At 35.1% G+C, this 24,824-nt stretch overlaps 1 protein-coding gene across 3 annotated transcripts in view; it reads right to left on the reverse strand.

Annotated features, from left to right (window-relative positions):
- LOC128232835 (serine/arginine-rich splicing factor 3-like) overlaps window positions 1-24,824 on the reverse strand; it is a 43,511-nt gene that overhangs the window by 4,344 nt on the left and 14,343 nt on the right. For 2 of the 3 annotated variants that reach the window (XM_052946601.1, XM_052946600.1), the window contains exons 2-5: window positions 9,549-9,758; window positions 9,017-9,166; window positions 5,181-5,240; window positions 3,270-3,378 (exon numbers count right to left, since the gene is read on the reverse strand). In XM_052946601.1, coding sequence (XP_052802561.1) covers window positions 3,312-3,378; window positions 5,181-5,240; window positions 9,017-9,166; window positions 9,549-9,748 — 477 coding nt within the window. In that variant the 5' untranslated portion in view covers window positions 9,749-9,758 and the 3' untranslated portion in view covers window positions 3,270-3,311. The remainder of the gene's footprint in view (window positions 1-3,269; window positions 3,379-5,180; window positions 5,241-9,016; window positions 9,167-9,548; window positions 9,759-24,824) is intronic. The other variant, XM_052946602.1, reaches the window with a different exon arrangement.

Genomic DNA, 24,824 nt, shown 5'->3' on the forward strand with positions numbered 1-24,824 from the left:
ATAATTGCCATGCTGATATTGATATATAAACTTTAAATGTTTACAACCATTCCATTAACTTTTTTACATGTCATAATGCTAGTCTAAAAATAATAGACGGGATTCTTCCAATCCCTAACATCTAAACGGGAATGTGCAAAAAACAGGGGTGTTTTAAAAATATTGAAATTGTTTTAAGTGAAGTATTTTATGGTTGAAATTGATCATAAAGAGTTATATTAATATTTTACCATGTAAGTGAAATGTTATTTTGCACTAAACAAGCATTTAATGCATTAAAACAAGTTGTTTACCTTTCCAACTAGAACTCCGCGAGTCGGATGTGTCGCCTGACGAATTATTTACTGTCGCCATTATAGCAGTTAGATTGGCATTTTATTCATTTATAGACAATGGCAAGAGATACAGTTTTTGTGCACTGCGATACCCTTCAATAAGATCTATCTATCTATAACGTTTCAAGTTGATAACTCTTATAGTTTTCGAGAAATGCCCCGGACAAAATTTAAGCTTGAAAATTAACAAAGGGCAATAACTCTAAACATATAGATGCAAGAGTTACGGTTTTTGTGCACTGCACTTTCCCTCAATCAGATATACCTACGGAATAAGTTTCAGGTTGACACCTCCTATAGTTTACGAGATATGCCACGGACAAAACCTAAGCAAGAAAATTAACAAAGGGCAATAACTCTAAAAATATGGCAGCAAGAGTAACGGTTCTTGTGCACTGCACTTGCCCTCAATGAGATCTATCTAGCTATGAAGTTTCAAGTTGATACCTCTTATATTCTTCAAGATATGCCCCGGACAAAACTTTAAAGCATGAAAATTAACAAAGGGCAATAACTTTAAAACTAAGAAAGCAAGAGTTACTGTTATTGTGCACTGCACTTGATCTCCATGAGATCTATCTATATATGAAGTTTCAAGTTGATAACTCTTATATTCTACAAAATATGCCCCGGACAAAACTTTAAGTATGAAAAATAACAAAGGGCAATAACTCTAAAAATATGAAAGCAAGAGTAACAGTTCTTGTGCACTGCACTTGCCCTCAATTAGATCTATCTACATATGAAATTTCAAGTTGATACCACTAATAGTTTAGGAGATATTCCCCAGACAAGCGAAAATGGGACGCGGACGCCGCCGCCGACGACAAAAGTAACCCCTATATGTCGTCTTTTCAGGCAACACAATAAAACGAAACTTGACTGACACAGACAACAATTATGGGAAGGGGAACAACTCGATACAATCGTAATAACTCGGCCTCCTCCGACAAAGCTTCGAGATAGACCATGGCCGAAATGTTCCGAGCGATTTAAAACTGTGCCCTGAAGCCTTGCAGGTGCCCTTCATGTATATATTGTTATGTTTTGACAGAATGAAATGAAGAAAAGCCGTCAAACTCATAATTATAAGTTGGACATTTATTTTTTGTGTACGGAACTAATATAAAATAACATTAACTGGTAATATTTCTTGTTTTTATGATATTTTATAGACGCTATATGCTTTACCCCGGAATCCTGATCGGAACAACTACCCACTTTTGATATTAAACAATTTGTACGTGAAGGATTTGCCATATCAAAAATCTAAAAAAAAAATCCGTCAACATATTTATTTAATATACCATTTATTTGGTTGTGAAAATGTTTTACATGTTCTTGTTACTTTTTTTGTTGTTTGTTCATTCATAAACAGTGTGTGTATACCACGTGATAAATTAATTACGTCATATATGCTACATCGGAAGGCAACATTTTGCTTAAAATGAAGACTTAAATCAAAGATAACTTTTCTTTTACAACTCCATTTTAAATGAAACAAATGGCAGTCTTAAAAGCTTAAAGAGCCCCGTATTTGTGTCATTACCGAAATTTGATAAGGTCATTAGTTTCATCAACACTTCGACAAACCTGTTTCCAAAATAATGTTTTGACAGTGCTCCGACAGACGGCCGTATTATGAAAAGGTTTGTCGAAGTGTTTTAAGAGACTAAACTCTCAATCAAATTCTGGTAAAAGACTGAAGGAAGGGCTCCGTAAGCGACGTAGACTACGGTATATTTCATTTAAAATGGTGAAGAAATAGTAAAGTAATCTTTGTTTAAAGTTTTTTTTTCAAATCAGAATATTGCCTTCCTACGTAGCATTTATAACGCAATTTATCATGTGGTATACACACACTGATAAATAAAACTAGTAAATGATTTAATGCATATGTTTGCATTTGGTATTGTCAACAAACCACTTGGGTAAACAAGGCATGACAGTTGTACTATATGACAGTCTATATTCTGAGACTAAGACTTTGATGCAACATAAAACTCAGCAGACTGTAGAGTGAAGCAGTTTGATTATTACAGTATTTATTTGGCTCATAGTAATAAAAGAAAAAACAACTACTTCAAACATGGTAAATTTACATGTTTAATATAAGCTTAGTTTAAAATGATTATGAGTTATTAACTTATTGTACAAAATACTACAAATACTACTACATTTAAGGTAAAGTCAGAAATGGTCCAACCGATTGTACTATCGATAATCTGTTACTTGAGTGGAACTGATCATCGATAGTAAAGCTGGAACCGATTTCCATCACTACTAACTAAAGTTATTCAGTTTCAACCATTTTTCTATTTTTAGTAACAGTGACCTTGACCTTGACCCTAGGGATCCCAAACACAATCCCATGAAAGGTATCCATAAACTCTTCCTATATACCAAGTTTAGTCAAGATATGTCAACCCTAACTAAAGTTATTCCGTTTCAACCGTTTTTCTATTATTAGTAACAGTGAACTTGACCTTGACCCTATGGACCCCAAACGCAATCCCATGAAAGGTCTCCATAAACTCTTCCAATAGACCAAATTTATTCAAGATATGTCATCCCTAACTAAAGTTATTCAGTTTCAACCGTTTTTCTATTTTTAGTAACAGTGACCTTGATCTTGATCCTAGGGACCCCCAAACGCTATCCCATGAAAGGTACCCATAAACTCTTTCTATAGACCAAGTTTGGTCAAGATATGTCAACCCTTACTAAAGTTATTCAGTTTCATAGGTGAGTTTGACGCTGCCCGGCCGCCAGCCCGCCCGAACAAAGACGTTCGTCATTCTAATAACCAGGTTTCACTATGTGAAAACCTGGTTAATAACACTTCTATTACTATAAACAAAGATATTGAATACATAAAAACCAAAATATTCAATATATAGGTATAAATATTTCATATCAAAATCCCATACTTACTGTTTAAACCATCCTCTTTTGCCAACAATACTGGCTGTAGTTCTACTTCCTCTCATCTGACAGGGAGCGGGATCGCCTTCTGTCGTCAGGGGAACGGGACCTGGAACGACTAACCATTTAAAAATATTTTAATTCAAGTAACAATATCTTAGTAACACAGAACTTGAATTATGTCATCAGGGGAACATACCTGGAAAGACTTAACAACTTAAACACATTTTATTTGAGTAACAATATCTTACAGGGTCGCCGTCTATCATCAGAGAAATGTCACTTGGAATGACTAACCATTTAAACACATTTTAATTTAGAAACAACATCTGACAGGGAAAGCAAACAAGATCCGACACAGAAAGCCTTTTATGTCAGCGGAAAAGGACGGGAATAACTTACCATTTTAACACATTTCAATTCTAGAAATTACATCTGTCAGGGAAAGCAAACAACATATGACAGTCATCTGTTGTCTGGGGAACAGGACCTTGAACTACTATAGATCCATAGACTACTCTATTTGTCAATTGGCATTATTGTTGTTTATCCTCCGATAAAATATTAATCTATATGTAATACAGTATGTTGATGTTTTTTGGCTTAATAATTCAAATAAACAATGTTTGAGAGGAAGAAATGCACTAGAGTAACTACTCATATATTCTAAGTTGTACTCCACTGTCTTTTGCATATGTAATGAGATAGTTTACACAAAAAATTTTCAGTTGCGTTAGTAGAATTATCAAGAAACTGGGGCCTGGAAGAACTAACAATTTAATCATATTTCAATTTTAAATAACAGCATTAAAATTATCCTTACAATGTGGCAATTCATAAGCGGTGCTTTAGAGCCATTATAGCTGATTTAGATAGTATTATATACAAAATTAATTTTAAATGAGATTCTTATTGAACATTTTCAAACTTTTGTCCTGTACAGTCTGAACCCGTTGACTTGATATCCAAGGGACCGACCAAAATACTTTGAGCCTTGCAAATATCCAGCCTAGCGGTTAATGCTTACAGTTTAATCAAAATCAGTCTTTTACATCCAGTTGATGTTTGAGCCAATGAGGAAATTGAGTCAACAGCGACTGTATATCCCTATGAAGAACAGGTGACTCAGAGGGCAGGGCCAAATATTACCCAAGGGGCATAATTTGAACAAGCTTGGTAGAGGACCACCATATGATGCTATGTAGTAAATATCAACGGTCTGAGCTGTTTCGATCAAGACGATCTCCATATATATATCAATATGTTTAACAGGTGAGACCCAGGGCATACTTTGTACAATCTTGGTAAAGAACCACTAGACAATGTGACACACAAAAGACTTCAGCATGAAATATATTTCTTTGAACAATTTCTGATAGAAATCACCCAAGGAAAATCCTTGATCAAAATTGGCCAAGCGGTTAAGGAGATGTTGTTTAAAGCAAATATTGACAGTTTGCAAAACAGATGACCCTCCAGGGCATGGTCAATTTGACCCTAGAGGCATAATTTGAACAGTCATGGTAGAGCACCACCAGACAATGCAACACCAAATATCTTAGCTCTACGCCTCATGGTTTGTGTCAAGAATATTATTCTAAGTTTAACCTTTCAGTTGCCATGGCAACCAGAGTTTTACATTGAATTCATTTCTTTGAACAATTATTTTTGAAAAGGCACCATCCAAGGAACATCCCAGTGAAGTCAAACTTTTGTCGGGGGTATAAATACATTTCAAAGGTTCCTCATTTCTTCTATTTTTCATCTCAGTTTTATATATTCATAATTTCACTGGTACCAGACATGTTCACTGTTCCTAAAAGATGTGAACAAAATTGCTATGAATCATGATCTTTTGTCAAATAGTAGAATTTGCTCAGGAAATCACACTGATATAAGATTTTCATTGGAAACACTTACCTGCTTCTGGCTGGGCGCCTTGGGGGCGTCGGCCTCCTGCGTGGGGGTGGGGTTCTTGATCTAAAAAAAGACCAAATGTCAACACACACAAAACAAATGGTTTGTAGGGAGATGAATTATGGGATACTCACTTTTAGCCTTACGAGCCACAAATAATACTCATTAAAGCAGTCTAAAAGCAGAAAATAAGATATCTTTGACAAATGCTTCATTGATTGTATATCGACGTATTATACCATTAAAAACCCTTTTAAGTTACACATTGGTACATGTATGCATGTTTTGTATCTCGCCACAGCAAATAGTTACCTGAGAAATCGCGTGGAGAGAATAGGACTGCATACAATAAATGTATGCAAAGGGGTCGACAAGACAACAACGGGAATGACGTATAGAATGAAGATGGATGGACGGCAGGATTATTCTTGGCGTTTTAACTGTGAGACTCGATGAGAGAATGAAGATATTTGTTTTCCTGTGCAGCGTTGTATTGAACACTGACGGGTTAGAGACTCTAGACGCTCCCTGCAGAGTTGCCTTCAACTCTCCCCAAACAGAAGCTTTGGCGATTTTGATTTTTTGGCCATTTTGAGATATTTTTGGTGCTGCGAAGCATTGAAGAATTAAGTGGGTGGAGTAAACAGGTTGACAAGACTGCAGGAGCCGCTAGCAGTTTCCGGTCGAGGTGAAGACTTTTTGTAGTCATAACGTAACTGAGGATTTGTGTGAATATGAAAGTCGCGAAGGGGAGCAGATGCCTTGATAACCCTGATAATATCAAAACATATGAATTAAAATTTAAAATCATACCATTAGAATGTATTTTTCATGCAGTTGATGCCAGAAGGTACCTAACCTTCAATATTGTTTGGTACCTTATGGAATTAACGCAATCATTTCATTCTTTTCATATTATGGGTAAAATCATTATTTTCGTAGTTAGTTTTAAAGATTTGAAAGAAAATTTACTCATGCACAAAAATGACATTGCTATTTCTAAAATAAGTATCACTTAAGTACATACAGTATAAGTGTTGTGTCTATAATAAATTCATCTGTAAGTACCCATAGCAGATGCATTAAGTATTGCCACAACTTAATTGAAAACTTGAGATTAATTCACATAAACAATTAGAGGTCTTAAGAAAGAGCATGAATCAGCAGAAAAGTTCAACACTAAAAAGAAATCATGCAATTTATAAAATCATCTCATCAATAAAACCTAGGTTAGACTGTAGATTACTTTAGAAAGTTTCTGCAATTTTTTAACGTTTTTGTGTGCTTTGGCCATTTTAAACATACTATAAAGTGTTAGGGACATGAACATGCTATTAATTGCTTCCAAGGTTTTCCCAGAGATTCTATATAACAGAAAACACAACACCAGATAAGCAAGCTTTTTGAGCGTACCCAATATTGCTTTAGTTAGTCCAGATATTCTATTAAGAATCTCTGATAAGTCTGAAATACATGTTTTTGTTCAGACTTAAAATAGTGCAAAATATAATGAAATGTCATAAACTGTTTTATCTGTTATTTTTATTGTGCCCTATCTAAAATAGAAGATATGTACTCCATCATTGAAATTAGTCTTTTGGATGAACAAGCCCGAATTCATATACTTCTGCTGGGCATTACATTTTGAAGAAGCCCTGCTGTATAAAACCCAGAATTTGACCAAGCCGGGAATGCATATTACCAGTGCAGGGTTTGAGGGCTTGTGCTAATTTTGACCACTGATGTACTTCATTTTGTTCATCAGGTACTTAATCAAATGACATTTATGATTTCTATGATTGCTTTTTCAAAATTTTGACTGTACAAATTCAAAGCTAAAACATATGTTAAATGAAAAAAATTTATAATCAGTGTGTGTATACCACGTGATATATTACGTCACAACTGCAATGTCAGAAGGCTGAATTTTCCTTCCAATGATGACTTAAAACTGTTTTTTTTCTTCACCATTTTAAATGAAACATTCATTCTAGCCACTTAAGGATCCCCGCCTTCTTTTATTACTGTAGTTTGATTAGGTGATTAGTTCCTCAAAAGCTTTGACAAACCTGTTTCAAAAATAATGTTTTGACAGTGCTACATCGGGCCGCGGTTTTGTGAGAAGGTTTGTCGGAGTGTTTTAAGAAACTAAACCATCAATCAAACTTGAGTAAAAGACCGAAGGCAGGACTACGTTAGCAGCGTAGACTGCACCATGTTTCATTAAATATGATGAATAAATAGTAAAGTTATCTTGGTTAAAAGACTAGATTTGAAGCAAAATATTGCCTTCCAATGTAGCATTTATGACATAATTTATCATGTGGTATACACACACTGTAATTAAACACTAAAAATGCGCACCTCTTTGTCACAATTATGTATAATGCAATGTCAAAATGTCAATATATATTTGATTCAAACTGTCAACCCAAAACACAACAACACACAATTCTGTAGCATAATGGCCAACATGACCAACATTTCTGAGAGAGTTCTTCAAGTCTAACTTTATAACTAAAAAAAATATAACAAAGAATTGTATAGCAAATTTGCAAATAACATGTCACTTAACTTACTTTTAATTGAGCTATAGAGGCTCATTTTATAAGAAAAGTATTGTTTAGCTGAAAATGACCCATTTAAAAAACATATTGGGTGCCATTCTTCGATAATGTTTTTGCGATTCTCATAGACAGAGTAATTGAGATAACTTGTCTTGTTCCTTATCTCTGTGTAGTGTACATAGGATCTCTGGTTTTCCCAAGGTTTTTCTTAAAGGGACTGTACACCAGATTGGCACCAAAAGAAGTGTTTTTTCTGTAACGAATCTCAGGACAATTATTTAATAAAATGTTTTACTCTTTGATACCATAATTGTAAAAAAATTACCAAAATGTAAACAAATTCAAGTCGGACACCGGGTTCGAACCGGTGTCGCCAAAATTGCATTCCAGTGTTGTATCCACTGTGACACGAAGGCTTACCCTAAACAGTTGGAATATTTAAGCTATATACCTAACATGGTAATATCTCGTGATAACATCGACTAGCCAATCATGCATAAGGAATGAATTCTACTAGGTAGACATACCTAGTAATCTTTTTTAATGGAAAAATACGAAAAAAATGCGGAAAATAAATTAATTGTAAACTATGTGGTACTTCAGTTAGTAAGTTTCAATGCATTGTACACATCGATACCAAGTTTATGTTTTCGACAATTTTCTTCTTTTTTTCCGCTATTTTATCATACGGAGTACAACCCCTTTAAGTAATAATTACAAGATTAAAAATAGTTTTGAATTTGTAACACCATGGTATCACGAACAACTGCAAAAATAAGACCGACAAAAATTAATAGTAATCTACAGTTATAATTTTAAGTTACTGTTTCAAATCTACACATTTAATTAACCAATTAACAATTCTGTATCATTGTTTCTCTGCAGAATAGTTGGAGGTCAAACAAACTACTGAGATGAAATCAACAAAAATTTCACGACATCAAATCATGCGAAGAATTCATTTTTGAGAAACATTCCTGATAATTTCAGTATGATCAAGTCATCCATAACAAATACTAAATCCATAATTAAGTGATTCTGATTTACACTTTGCTTAAAAATTTAACAATTTATATATTCTTCAAATGATAAAAGTCTTGATATTTGAAAACAAAATTATCTCTAAGCCCACATGACAGATCATAATTTTGTGATTCACAGACAATAGAAGTCAGTTCTATGTCAACACAGCAATTAACTTAGGACTTCAATAAAATAGTGAACAAAACTAAGGTGACCTCTAATAAAAAATATTTAGAAGTGTAGACTGACCCAGATCTGTCCCTGTAGTCCCGGCGACCTCCACCACCGCCCCGATCACCCCGATATCCACCACCACCACCACCACCACCACCACCGCCTCCTCGACTGCGTGATTTCCCGTTAGATTGCTCAACACGCACACGCCTGCCATTGACTCTCCTGTAAGACATATTGGAACTCCATTACAAGCATGTACACCATAGCACAAAATAAATCTAAAACAAGTAATGAAATAACAGCAAAAAAGTCTGAATGTTATTGCTGGGCTTCAAACAACGTTCAAATGTTTTGCTTCATTGATCAAAATTTTTATTTTGCATTACTGTCATTATATTACGTTAAAAGCACTATATCATATTGTTTTTAGCTTCAAAATTTGTCAGCAGCCCGCTTTTTATCATTTTATAGCTTAGTTTATTACAGTTAGTAATTTCAAATTAAGACTTCATGTACGAGTACAATAACTTTTTACTAACTGTTACTTATGTTGTAAGCAGCATTAAATCAACATTAACAAAATCAATAAAAGACAATGACTTACGTTCCATCCACCCCTCTAACAGAATCTTGGGCATCTCTAGGGTCTTCAAACTCAACAAAGGCAAACCCAGGAGGGTTTCTTGCAATCCAGACATTCTTTAAAGGGCCGTAGCGTGAGAACACATCCTCTAATTCCTGCTTGGCAGCACCGTATCCAAGATCTCCAACATAGACTTTACAATCACTTGGTCCTCTTGCCATGACTTTGCTTCTAAAACAAAAGGAAACAGTCTTTGGGAAATGAACAAGGCAAGCATTTTAGATCTTTGGAGAAGATCCATTGTCCTTTAGTGGGGAGAAATTCAAAACAGATTTCAAGTGTATGGGAAAGGAATGCAGCATGAAACTTAGTTACATAAAAAAATTATTGCACCAGAGACATCATTGTTTGCGATACTGTCTATAAACTATTTTGGATGAAAATTTCATACAAATCTATTGTACAGTTGCTAAATGTTGTGAAGATACAGATGCAAATTGACGCCATGTTCGATATGAAACTGCATAGCGTATTTATCCATTATATTCTTAGCCGGAAGTCGAAAAACACAATTTTTGATAGTTTTTATACTGTTTCACACATGGACACAAGCTATTAAGAGAGGATTTTCCAGAAAAACAGACAATTGTGGTACAAATTTCAATGCGAGTGGTTAAAGACATGATTCTGGGGATTTGTTTTTAGCATGATCACATAAAATGCCTTAAACTAAAAATTATCCAACACAGTTTGAAAAGTATTATGAGATATGCTGCGCAAACCAATGCACAAGGATTTTTCGCGCTGGAATATTGATATATAAGCCTTCAGTACTGTACACTCCACGCGGAACTACCACTTTCCTTTTCCTTGGCGGATTTTCGTCATCACAAACACAAAATCCAATTTACCGAAATCCGCTTTCCTCTGCATTTTCAATCGTTCACACTCTGAGGCTGATCAGTGGACCGTGTAATTACAATCGCTGCGTTACTAGGGAGTGAAAACACCGCATAACTCTGAGGAAACCGATAAGAATCTCCTACTGTATATGCATATTATTTTGTATAATTTATTTGAATACTGGTCTTTTATAGTGTTGTTTCAATATTTTTCAGACTAACTTGCGCATAATATGACCACCTTTGTATAATCCGCCTTTGACGGCGCAAAAATGCAATATTTGTCGATGTCAATTTTTGTCCCAGTTCTAATTATATCTTACTCATTTGACTCTAGTCCCAATTACTTAAAGTAATGTAAACATTCTGTTTCCTTCTTATATTCAATTAATTTCTATTAACTTGTTTACATTTAAACCTCCAGTTTGATATAAAAAAATATATGCATTTTTTCGCAAAAACAAACATGCCAGATAACCAAAAGTAGTCTAAATTTAGCGGACAATACGTCACAACTAAATTTGCATATCACGTGACTTCCACATTGACAAAAATGCTAGATTGCGTTCCATACCAATATTTTCTAATTATTAGACTAAGAAGTAATGGTTTCAATATTTATTAAACACAATAATCATACTAACACCGTAACTTTCATAAAATAGTTCAATAGAAAGCTGAATCAAATTCATTTAGAGAAGGAAATAGATTACAGAACATGAGTTACCTTCATACTTTTTTAATGTCATAATTAACAATACAATTAAAATATTATCTGGATGTGGAAAAACAACTGATATGTATCACAAAAGAAATAGTGACAGGAAAATTATTCAAACTTACATGGTACCCAACACCTGCATTACTCCAATCTAATTTAGTTCTCAACAACACAAAAGAGTATGACGTAATAATGGTAAACAAACAAACATGTGGTGTTATATCTTAAATGTGTGGATATCAACAGGCAATTAACAAATATTATTTGTTGAAAGGAAAATTAATAACCGAATGAGTTATATAGATGTATTGTTTTATTGAATATGTCTTCTTTCTTTCTTTACAAAAAAAAAAGATTTTTATAAACGAAATAACTGCAAATGTAATTATTTATTTTCAATAGTAGCAGGGTAGTAGCAAAACATACAACTTGGGAGTTCCGCTTTGAGGCCAATAAAACAACACGATCACCGGCGATACTGGCAATAAAACCCTCGGCTGAAAACGTGCAACTCGGCGAATAACGGCTAGTTTTAGCGAGGAAAGCGGTTACGTACTCGGTGGATGTCCGCGATAAATTAAATCAAAGCGCTGATAGTGTTGCATGAACAGGGTGTTATACGGGTTTTCACCATCATGATTTATGATCACGTGTGTATTAATAAGGTGATGATATGTAGCAAAGCGAATGAAAGAGACCCCGTGTAAAACAACCACATGGGCCGCCCCAGGTTTATTGAAGCGTGATGGTAAATGACAAATTCATATTTTTTTGACAATAAAGTTAATGTCGCTGTGTAAGCAAGCAAACCAGGATGGAGAATGTAACCAATCCCAGCATAACTCCATCCTATGGTGTTACAATATGAGTTAGGCTTGCCAAGGATTTATTAACCAAAGAAATAAAATAGAAATTGGTTGATCATCCTGGGTGAATTTAAAATATACACTAAAACCGTTTTCGGTTGGTAATTAGATGTTGGCATTAACACAGACTATACTAATTATGAAATTGAAAACAATCCTTTTCAGGGCCACTGTTAAAATTTTAAATAGTAGTTTTTTTACATAAAAAATGGATTCTCAGCCGGGAGGAACGATAAAAAGATAATATGCAACGACTGGTGAATTATTGAAACAGCATAGAAACAAACTCCACGAAGCCTCCATAAATGTGTGGGGTTTAATAATAGAAAATGAAAATATAAAAAAGGGTGAATGCTTGTGCTATTCCCAACCAAGAAAATGAAATATATTCTAATCAAACTTTACTATGTTTGCCTAGTTATTCACAAAACAAATTTGAAAGTACAACAGATTGAAGAGAAATAGTTAAATTAAAAAGATCAAAATTAAAATAATTGATTTCAAACAATTGTAGATGAAACACCTAGAAAAGTTATTTAATCCATGATAATTTCTCATATTTACACCAAACCAGCAAAAAATATAACTCAATTCATTTTAATGAAATGCCATTTTCAAAAATAAATACACAGACATCCGTCTATATGTACACTATGGAAAGTATATAAAATACAGTTAAACATTAAGTCTTGAAAAATCTTTAATTTCAAAACTTGTTTTCCTTTATTGTCTATATGGTCAGCAACTCTCTTCTATTTCTATATTGTCAGCTAACTCGTCAGCACTTTAGGACGTGCCTGGCAAAATGGCGTGTTTGTTATTCCCACTAACATGATGTTTTAAGCGATCATTGAGATCAATGAGATCATTGTGTCACGTGATGGAATGATGCGCTTTGAGTGGATAGTAATTCTTTGTTTACGTTTCGATGTTTATTCATTTTTCGGTGCAGGGATACTACTTTAATATTATCTTTAGGCCTAAAAAAAAAAATATGTCTGTTTCCTGTAACATGCTGAAAAAAAGATGGGTCGGGGTAGGGATTTTTTAATTCTTGTTTTAAAATGTCAGAATGATCCAATATTTATGTTTATTTCAGGTGAATTATTTTAAAAAGAATTCAGTGTGATATATAGATTCAAAATATCTGCCACTTATAAGCTAAAACTGCTAGCTTGACAGCCATTGTACATGTACTTCAGTTGTAGAATGCATCCTGTTGAAGGGCAAGCCATGGGTTCCACTCCCAGCGGTGGCAACATTATGTGCAATTTGGAGCATTGTCAGTATGTTCACCAGGGAAGCAGTTCATCTTTACACTTTGGAAATATAACCCAGTGAAAAAGTGAATCAAATAACATTTAGACAATTTATTTTTGGCAAATGTTTTAAACAAAACTTTCAAAATGCATACATTTTGTAGTATTAAAATATGATATTATTGCACAAACTATTTTAAACTAGAGCTATCACTGAAGGTGATTAATACCCCCGAATGCCGCCTCTCATTATGATTTATCATTGTAAGTTTTATGAAATTCCATCTAGTAGTTTTCAAGTTACTGTGCGGACGAAAGTTTGACAAAAAAAAACACAGAAAAAGGCATTAACTCTGTAATTTGCTAAAATAGTGTAATGATTCATTTACACTGCACTTTCTCTCATTGTGATTTACCATTGTATTTAAGTTTTAATAAATTCCATCCAATAGTTTTCAAGTTATGCTTCGGAAAAGAAAAAAAGTAACAAAGGGCAGTTACTCTGTAATTAGCTGAAATAGAGTTATGGTTCTTGTGCACTGCACTTCCTCTCATTGTGCTTTACCATTGTATTAAGTTTTAATAAATTCCATCTAGAAGTTTGCAAGTAAATGTCTGGAAAAAAAATGACAGCAAAAAACAAAACAAATAAAGGGCAATAACTCAGTAATTAGCTAAAGTAGAGTTATGGTTCTTGAACACTGCACTTCCTCTTATTGTGCTTTACCATTGTATGAAGTTCCAATCAATTCCATCCAGTACTTTTCAAGTTATACTCCGGACAAAAAAAGTAACAAAGGGCAATAACTGACTGGGTATAAGACGATAGGGGGTATTAGACGCAGGGAAAAAAATCTGTGAAAAATCTGCGAAAAAAACTTTTAATCTATGTTTTTGGTTAAAAGACGCATAGAAAAAATGTCAAAATTGTCCGGCATTTTCAGCCACCATGTTTGTTGACAGTGACAAAAAAATTTTTTTTTCGTGAAAATGGCGATGGTTATCTTTAAAACCATACTGTCGAGAATGAAAAGTTATGTTAAGCAAAAAATATTTTGACAGTGCCCAACTTTGCTTTTTTATATGTAAGTTTGATTATTGTTTAATTCAATTTATTATTCAAAATAATATTTAATACCGTAATTCACAAGAGTTCGGACACCATAAATTAATTATTTTTTTCGCTCTCCGAATACATCGAAAATTATCATTTTTACATTTTATTTACATGTTTGTTTAACCTGCCTTTTTTCTTCATGTTTGCTTTTTACCACTTATTAATTTATCCGTAGTAATCAATGGTCATAAACTTATTTATTACGCCTGTAAGTGTAAATCCTTCATGAAGTTAATTAAAACACCATTTTATACATGCACTGAACTGAATAAACACATTCTATCGGCTTCAGATCAAAGAGTCACACTGTGTGACGTCACATAACTTACAGTTATGCCCACGAGGATCTCGTGGAGAGCATGGACTTTGCTATGCAGGATTAATGTATAACTGTACGATTATTGCTTCATATAGTCTATAAGTGTGGTACAAGTTTGAAAGCTTATTGGCAGATCGTTTTACAAACATGCCATGTCGATGTTTTCTTAATCCCTTGATTGCCCTTGTTGTTTGTTTAATCCTCAAATAAATATATCACACTTCCTTTTCAACAGGCAATAAATCGTTTAGGATGGGTAGTAACTAATTAAATTGTCACAGTGGTGTATACGGTTAGGTAATCTAGCCAGGCAGTGTAAAGATAAAAATCAACAAGAGATGTTTGTCAAACATTATGCCCCCTGAGCGCCAAGTTGCCAGAAATATTTGGACAATTGAATGAAATATGCATGGACTGAAATGACAGCTGATTTGTCATTGGATGCATATGAGGCAGGTCATCTACTGGTCATACCTAATCTTCATGTCAAGTTTGATGACCATAGGTCCGGGAATTGTTGAGTTATCACTCGGACAAGCTTTGGTCTTCCAACAGACCGACCGACATGTGCAAAGCAATTATATAACCCCTCTGCTTCGAAGGGGGGCATAATTAAACTAGATGTTCACTGAAAACTGATACTTCAACTCATGCATTTAGTGACATATAAATTTCTACTGTCTACTATATAAGACAAATATCAGAACAATACTCTTACTTTAAAACTTTACTGAAGAAAATATATCCTTGATGATCATCTATCTTAGTTTGAAACAAACATGGCACTTAGTGGATAGAGGAGCTTGAGGCAAATTTTCTCCAAAATTGCATAAGATGCACTTTACTTATGATAACTTAAGAAGGCAAATAAATGCCCAACTAAAATAGTAACATAAAAGAAAACAAGAGATGTTTGTCAAACATTATGCCCCCTGAGCGCCAAGTTGCCAGAAATATTTGGACAATTGAATGAAATATGCATGGACTGAAATGACAGCTGATTTGTCATTGGATGCATATGAGGCAGGTCATCTACTGGTCATACCTAATCTTCATGTCAAGTTTGATGACCATAGGTCCGGGAATTGTTGAGTTATCACTCGGACAAGCTTTGGTCTTCCAACAGACCGACCGACATGTGCAAAGCAATTATATAACCCCTCTGCTTCGAAGGGGGGCATAATTAAACTAGATGTTCACTGAAAACTGATACTTCAACTCATGCATTTAGTGACATATAAATTTCTACTGTCTACTATATAAGACAAATATCAGAACAATACTCTTACTTTAAAACTTTACTGAAGAAAATATATCCTTGATGATCATCTATCTTAGTTTGAAACAAACATGGCACTTAGTGGATAGAGGAGCTTGAGGCAAATTTTCTCCAAAATTGCATAAGATGCACTTTACTTATGATAACTTAAGAAGGCAAATAAATGCCCAACTAAAATAGTAACATAAAAGAAAATCATTTCTATACAAACATTTATACATCAATCCCAATCATCTGTGCATGCATTAAAAAAATATGGACAATCAGAAAACCTTTTTTCAGCTTACAGTCACACTGACCTTGACCTTTGACCCACTGACCTCAAAATCAATAGGGTTCATCTGCTGGTCATGACCAATAAGCCTACCTAGTATGAGGTCCCTGGGTCAAAGCGTTCTCAAGTTATTGATCGGAAACCGTTTTTCATGTTAAGGTCACACTGACCTTGACCTTTGACCCACTGACCTCAAAATCAATAGGGTTCATCTGCTGGTCATGACCAATACACCTACCAAGTATGAGGTCCCTGGGTCAAAGCGTTCTCAAGTTATTGATCGGAAACCGTTTTTCATGTAAAGGTCACACTGACCTTGACCTTTGACCCACTGACCTCAAAATCAATAGGGTTCATCTGCTGGTCATGACCAATAAGCCTACCTAGTATGAGGTCCCTGGGTCAAAGCGTTCTCAAGTTATTGATCGGAAACCGTTTTTCATGTTAAGGTCACACTGACCTTGACCTTTGACCCACTGACCTCAAAATCAATAGGGTTCATCTGCTGGTCATGACCAATACACCTACCAAGTATGAGGTCCCTGGGTCAAAGCGTTCTCAAGTTATTGATCGGAAACCGTTTTTCATGTAAAGGTCACACTGACCTTGACCTTTGACCCACTGACCTCAAAATCAATAGGGTTCATCTGCTGGTGATGACCAATACACATACCAAGTATGAGGTCCCTCGGTCAAAGCGTTCTCAAGTTATTGATCGGAAACCATTTGGTATTCCGACCGACCGACAGACAGACAGACAGACAGACAGACAGACAGACCGACCGACATGTGCAAAACAATATACCCCACTTTTTTCAAAAGGGGGCATAAAAAATCAATAGGGTTCATCTGCTGGTCATGACCAATAAGCCTACCTAGTATGAGGTCCCTGGGTCAAAGCGTTCTCAAGTTATTGATCGGAAACCGTTTTTCATGTTAAGGTCACACTGACCTTGACCTTTGACCTCAAAATCAATAGGGTTCATCTGCTGGTCATGACCAATACACCTACCAAGTATGAGGTTCCTGGGTCAAAGCGTTCTCAAGTTATTGATCGGAAACCGTTTTTCATGTAAAGGTCACACTGACCTTGACCTTTGACCCACTGACCTCAAAATCAATAGGGTTCATCTGCTGGTCATGACCAATAAGCCTACCTAGTATGAGGTCCCTGGGTCAAAGCGTTCTCAAGTTATTGATCGGAAACCGTTTTTCATGTTAAGGTCACACTGACCTTGACCTTTGACCCACTGACCTCAAAATCAATAGGGTTCATCTGCTGGTCATGACCAATACACCTACCAAGTATGAGGTTCCTGGGTCAAAGCGTTCTCAAGTTATTGATCGGAAACCGTTTTTCATGTAAAGGTCACACTGAGCTTGACCTTTGACCCACTGACCTCAAAATCAATAGGGTTCATCTGCTGGTGATGACCAATACACATACCAAGTATGAGGTCCCTCGGTCAAAGCGTTCTCAAGTTATTGATCGGAAACCATTTGGTATTCCGACCGACCGACCGACAGACAGACAGACCGACCGACCGACCGACCGACATGTGCAAAACAATATACCCCACTTTTTTCAAAAGGGGGCATAATCATTTCTATACAAACATTTATACATCAATCCCAATCATCTGTGCATGCATTAAAAAAATATGGACAATCAGAAAACCTTTTTTCAGCTTACAGTCACACTGACCTTGACCTTTGACCCACTGACCTCAAAATCAATAGGGTTCATCTGCTGGTCATGACCAATAAGCCTACCTAGTATGAGGTCCCTGGGTCAAAGCGTTCTCAAGTTATTGATCGGAAACCGTTTTTCATGTTAAGGTCACACTGACCTTGACCTTTGACCCACTGACCTCAAAATCAATAGGGTTCATCTGCTGGTCATGACCAATACACCTACCAAGTATGAGGTCCCTGGGTCAAAGCGTTCTCAAGTTATTGATCGGAAACCGTTTTTCATGTAAAGGTCACACTGACCTTGACCTTTGACCCACTGACCTCAAAATCAATAGGGTTCATCTGCTGGTCATGACCAATAAGCCTACCAAGTATGAGGTCCCTGGGTCAAAGCGTTCTCAAGTTATTGATCGGAAACCGTTTTTCATGTTAAGGTCACACTGACCTTGACCTTTGACCCACTGACCTCAAAATCAATAGGGTTCATCTGCTGGTCATGACCAATACACCTACCAAGTATGAGGTTCCTGGGTCAAAGCGTTCTCAAGTTATTGATCGGAAACCGTTTTTCATGTAAAGGTCACACTGACCTTGACCTTTGACCCACTGACCTCAAAATCAATAGGGTTCATCTGCTGGTGATGACCAATACACATACCAAGTATGAGGTCCCTCGGTCAAAGCGTTCTCAAGTTATTGATCGGAAACCATTTGGTATTCCGACCGACCGACAGACAGACCGACCGACCGACCGACCGACCGACATGTGCAAAACAATATACCCCACTTTTTTCAAAAGGGGGCATAATAATCTTCGTCTGTGAAACTTGGTAACTATGAAAGTTATGATTGATGTCCTTTGGGTGTCCGAAATTCGGTACGCAAAATAAATTATTTTGGGAAATAATTATGGGTGTCCATATATTTAGAGTGTCCGAACTCTTAGGTGAATTACGGTAACTTTAATCGAAAAATATTTTTGTTGAAATTATAAACGTCTTACGATATACCGTATCCCGATCTTCAACTGCCGTTTTAACCCGTATATACTCGATCAATATGACGCGAGTAACATCCCTTTCTACATAAATCTAAACAAACTCTCGGCTTGAAATTGACCTCAGAAAAAAAGTTCAAAAAATTGTTACTGGGTATTATACGCAGGCATTTTTTTGCATCAAAATCTGAGGGAAAAAAGTGCGTCTAATACCCAGTCATTTACGGTAATAGGCAAGAATATAGTTATGGTTATTGTACGCTGCACTTCCTCTCATTATGCTCTACCATTGTATGAAGTTAAATCTAATTCCATCCAGTAGTTTTTAAGTTATGCTCCGGACAAGGTAAATTGCAACGGACCGACCGACAAACCAACCGACCGACCACAGGGTGACTCCAATATACCCCCTTCAAACTTCGTTTGTCGGGGGTATAAATAGACTGTGTAATAATATCAAGCTGTATTACAAATAAACGTACATGACAACTATTATAAAATAAAATGCTGTTACAACAAGAACTGGCAAGAATCTCCACAAAAGATAGACCCATGGTCTTCGCTGTTCACTGCTTGGACACTTAAACCTTACCTACTGACTAGTCAGCGAACAGTGTAAAATGATAGATTGGACTGAAATATGTTTAAATAGATTAGAATCAGTATCAAAAAAGCTTAGACTGACTGATTAAAAATTAATACCATTTTCTTTTTTAAAACATTAAAACAGCAAAACTAGTACACGTACAGTACCTTCATTAAATAGTTTCCACAACTTATTTTTTTTTAACAATTTCCAGTGTTTTAAAAAGATCTGCTCTTAAAGATCCACTGTTCATTCTCTAAAAATCTTGGAAAAATATGTTCTGACTCTGACGAACGTATTATTTAGTTAATGCATCTTCGTTATGTTACCCAGTGCATCCTTGTCAAATTCCAATATGCACCAGCGATTGTTTAGTTGCAACGACATCTTTCTTACTTTAACTTTCAGTTTCACTTTCACATTTATCTTTTTTTCCAGAAGTAAACAAAAACATTCAATGTTCCTATTGCCAATATTGCAACATAGTATTTTTCATAAATGGCATAACCATAACCATACAATACTGTTTTGTTTTAGAACTTAACTATAACTCTGACAATGGTCTACGCAGTTCTCCTTTCATTTTCATTAAAATTGACATGAAGTTAGCGTGCACCCGTTTCCCGTGCTTTTTAGACCATGCAGTACGAAAAATGTTTATTTTTCTGTTTACTCATTAAAAAATTATAAGAATATTTTTTAATTAACCTGAGATATAATAAAACAAATTAAAATAAATGAACAAAATATATCTTAATAGCATTGTTGTTTTTCAAAACAATCGCACTTAGGCCACAACAAATTGATCATTTGTTCGTCGGATTTGCCGCACCTCAAATTCGAAAAACGAAAAAAAAAATGAAAAAAAACTCTTTTTGCGCCAGCACATACTATTTGGCCGCCAAATTTTTATTTTTTGTTGACTTTTAAATTTCCTCTATTTTCTGAAACTCTTTTACTTAGAATTTAAACCTGCAACGTCGACTTTGCCTTTTTGAAGATAATTCCATGCTTTACATTCTTTGCGAGCAAACTTTCCTCGTGTCAGGACAAAATAAGGTCCGGGTAACCGCAAAATAGCCGATATTTGTTAACAGTATTTTTTTTCGGGAATATTTTGCAGGACACACCGTTGTTATTCATTTCCGGTATTAATTTTCAGGTTACTATCAGTATTTGTAATGTCAAATACACGTTTTAAGTGAAAATCAGTTTTATAGTCAATGGATTATAGTCTTCAGTAAACAACAAGAGTTTCACAGCGTCGAAGGCAATAATTATTTATGTGTGTTTTAAGTAATTTATTTTGTACTCAAAATTTAGTGTTAAATAATAACTAAATCGGATTTTGAGTGCAAAACTTATATTAAAATACACGAACACACGACTTACTGTACAACCATTGAACATGTTTTCGTGAGTTATTTTTTTTAAATTCTTAAATGCATTTCTCAGTTTTCATATAATCATAATTGTTTAAAACAGATAAAAATAGTAGGACTTGTAAATGTTTTAGAAACATTCTGTATTTATACACCAGTCAATTGTAACCACGCCCCCCCCAACCCCCTCCCCTCAGGTCCGAGGATAGCCGGGTAAATGAACCGTGTTTTAACCTTCCAGGTGGCCCCGCAGTGCCGGGTGAATGCGGTGGATTTACCTGGCAGGGTTGGCTGGACCGAAAGTCCCCGCTATTCCCCAGACCTGGAAGGGGGGGGGGGGGGGTTACAATTGACTAGTGCATAACACATACAGTTTGAAAAAAACATCAGTTAAATCAGAAAATAAAACCTTTTATAAGTAAAATGACTGTTTTAATTCTCTCAATTCTTTGTGCTTATCCAATTTTTTCTTTGACCGAGTTGTAGTAAAGTGGCCTGTTATCAAAGTGGCCTGTTTCTTACGTTCATTGAAGCTATGGGGCCATCATGTTATTCTTTTTAAGGCACGGACCTATACACCGTGGTCAAGCCGTGGTCTTGAAAGGGAAACACCACCTGCTTTAAAATAATAACCGGTGCCACATTTGCAGAATTGTTTGATACTGCTTTTCAAGTATGTTGTCCCGCAATTCAATCCACAGTGTTTCTTTTTTTAGAAATGTTCTCTGTGTTATTTACTTTTTCAACTTTCTGCAATGTCAATGTCACTACAATTTCATCATGTGCTTCAAGAGGTTCAAATTTAGACCTGACCCAATATTTGGACATGCTCAAATGATGAATTACTCTTACTAGTCTGAAATGTTTTTTTGTGATAGTAAGTTACGGAATGAATACAATAGTTCTCTTTTTGGTCCTCAAATAATTGCACGTTACTATGAGGAATGTTGTCTTTACAATATATCCACATTTAAATTTAAGTTAATAGTAAAGAGTATCTGTCTAATATTGATTCAACATCATCATCATGTCATCATATGCATCATTATCGTCAGCATCAACAGCATACTTATAATCATCATCATCATCATCGTCATCGTTGTTAGCATCGTCTTCATGTTTGTCTTATGATTATTTGCCATATTTTCATTCTGTTTCAGAGGGCCATATCGAAAATAAGATTCTGTAGTTTTGTACATGATCTTAATATGTCACCTTCTTAAAATAAAGATATTATTATTATTATTATTATTATTATTATTGCCATTTGTTAAATATTGAGACAGATTTTCATGTGATACAATCAAAACCTTTCCATTTATAACTGAGCACCTTTGTTTGTAATTAAAAAGCATTTCTTGACATAATTGTACGATAAATTTGGTAAGAAATAAACTTTTTTTATTTATTTTTTTAATTTTCCACTCTTCGCTCGCCTCTGATTTGCCTTAAATTTAAAAAAAAGTTTTTTTCGCTCGCTCGCTCCTACTTTTTTTGGCAAAATCCGTAGAACAAATGATCAATTTGTTGTGGCCTTAGTGAAAAAGTGGAAGGTATCCGTTAATTTGCATTATAGGCAGAGTTAATATTACGTCACTGAGTTTGAGCGCAGCTAATATTGACATGGTTACCGATCAGATTCCAGATCGATAATCATTTGTCACTTCGGGTGTTAATTGCTCTTGCGGGTTAAACAAACATACAGATCATGCATTGAGGCTCCTTTCAGATGATACTGACTCTCACACCGAAATATCCTAGGTCAAAACTGACGCATACTACAAATGTATGGTGCCGTCGATTTCGGGTCATTTACGATTTCTGTTCCTCAAAACCCGGGAGCACGGGTCAATTGAAAGCCCTACAGTTTAATGTCACAGCCATTAAGCTTTTTGCCATTGTTTCAACTTGTCAAACCGAAAATGTTTGTAACTATGCGACGATTATGCAACTTTGTCAAATCTAGCTCAGTTATTGAAACTTAGCTTGCAATTTATATAGTCCGCACATTGTCAAACTATATTTTTGGTGGTAAAGAGACAGACAACACTTGTTACTATTATTAGGCATTTTATGTTGTGAGTGTTTGTGGCTACATTGAACAGGGTTGAAAACAACCCTGTTCAAAAACCCTCAGAGTGACCGAGGAAAGTGGTAGTTCCGCATGGAGTGTACTGTATATGTGGACCTCTCCAGTCAGTGGAGTTCAAAAATCATCAAAACACTCTTTGATGTCCATCTAGGTGGACTATTCATGAGGGAAGAAGGGTGTTACCAAAAAAAAGGACTATGTGCAGCGCCCTTCAATATTCCTTCCTAAAAACCATGCTAAAGATGATGACATTACAGAGATGTTTTGTTGAGGGCTAATATTTAACCTCTAGAAAAGTCTATGAATAGTCTATGATATTTTTAGTATACATTAATTCCACTTTAACTCAGTAACTTTTGAAAATCGGCTGTCCCATGCATATATTTTGACAGTAAATAATGTTAAGGTGGGTTTGGGGGCACCTCTGTGTTGAACAATATCAATATTTTCTCAAACCAATCAGTTTTTTAGTATACAAATTGTCACACTGCTGTGGCTATATCAGATATTAGCTGTTTTTGGTCATTTGGGGCTGTCACAAATTATGAACACCACATTGTACATGAGATACTATGCATACTGAAGTTAATTAAGCATTTATTTTTCATTTTAACATAAGAAGGAAGGTTTGCCTTATCAATTTCAAGGATAAAATGCTGCTGTGTTTGCTATTATTTGTATGCATGCCAGACATCCATTGACCCAAATTTACAAATAAGATACGTTCCTTAGATTTCCATCCAAATTGATTTGGTTTTAAATGGCAGCGTAATGTTTTAATTAAAAGTGTTCAAACAAAGAACATAAAATTATATAGATAAACTTAATGAAAAGTTCTGTACAGGTAAAATGGATAAAAAGTAAGTTTTAGGCTTTGTTTCAATCACGACTGGGTTTGCACAAAATCCATCAGATACGTTCCCAGTCGAGCTTCAATATCTGAAACAAAATGGTCCTAATATGTCCTAAACCTATATATAATTACAGGCAGTTATGTTCTTTAATATAAAACCAAAATGCATATAAAAAAAAAAAAATTATGTCAAATCAACATTGTAATTAAGCATTGAATTTAATGTGCATAAGATACGTTCGAATAAGATACGTTCTAGAAATAATTTAATTGATTATAACACCCTGAAATAAATCCAGCTAAACGGCGTAGATGCAAATCTTCAATATTTTAGCATCCGCCGGAACCATGAAGTAGACGTTTTTGTTTATTACACTTCAAGTTTGAATGCCGCGAACGTTTGAAACTTCAAAGATACATGATGAAGACAAAGTAACTAAATTTTGAGATTGAAATTGTTATATATCAATTATTTTAGGATAACTATTAATATAAATGATTTTAGTTATGGTGATTTCATACTTAAGGTAAATGAAACAGACCATGTAGTAGTTTAGGAAGACTATCTGGATGGCAAATGAATAACGTATCATATGCATGTCAACGTATCTTATGAGGTATAAATAATCAATATATGCAAAATATGTTAATAAAACTGAAAATCAAACCATTATTGGACTGATAATCCATCCACACAATACTGTACATAACCGTTTATCACAGAAGTTGTCGAGCGGCACAATGAGCTTTTTGGGATGAGTGCATGTTGGAATTACTTTTAATCCATACATGGTAAGCTGCCATATGATGTCATCGGTGGCAAAGCCAAACAACAGCATCTGAGGCCGTCAAACAATGCAAAATTAGTACTCAGGACGCTAGTGATTTCTTTGCATTGAGAGTTCAGAATCAAAGGTTTCAACTACAGATTCTATACTCAAAATGAGTATGAGAG

The sequence above is a fragment of the Mya arenaria genome, chromosome 4 (genome assembly GCF_026914265.1).
Source record: "Mya arenaria isolate MELC-2E11 chromosome 4, ASM2691426v1".
In the NCBI taxonomy this organism is placed as follows: Eukaryota; Metazoa; Mollusca; class Bivalvia; order Myida; family Myidae; genus Mya; species Mya arenaria.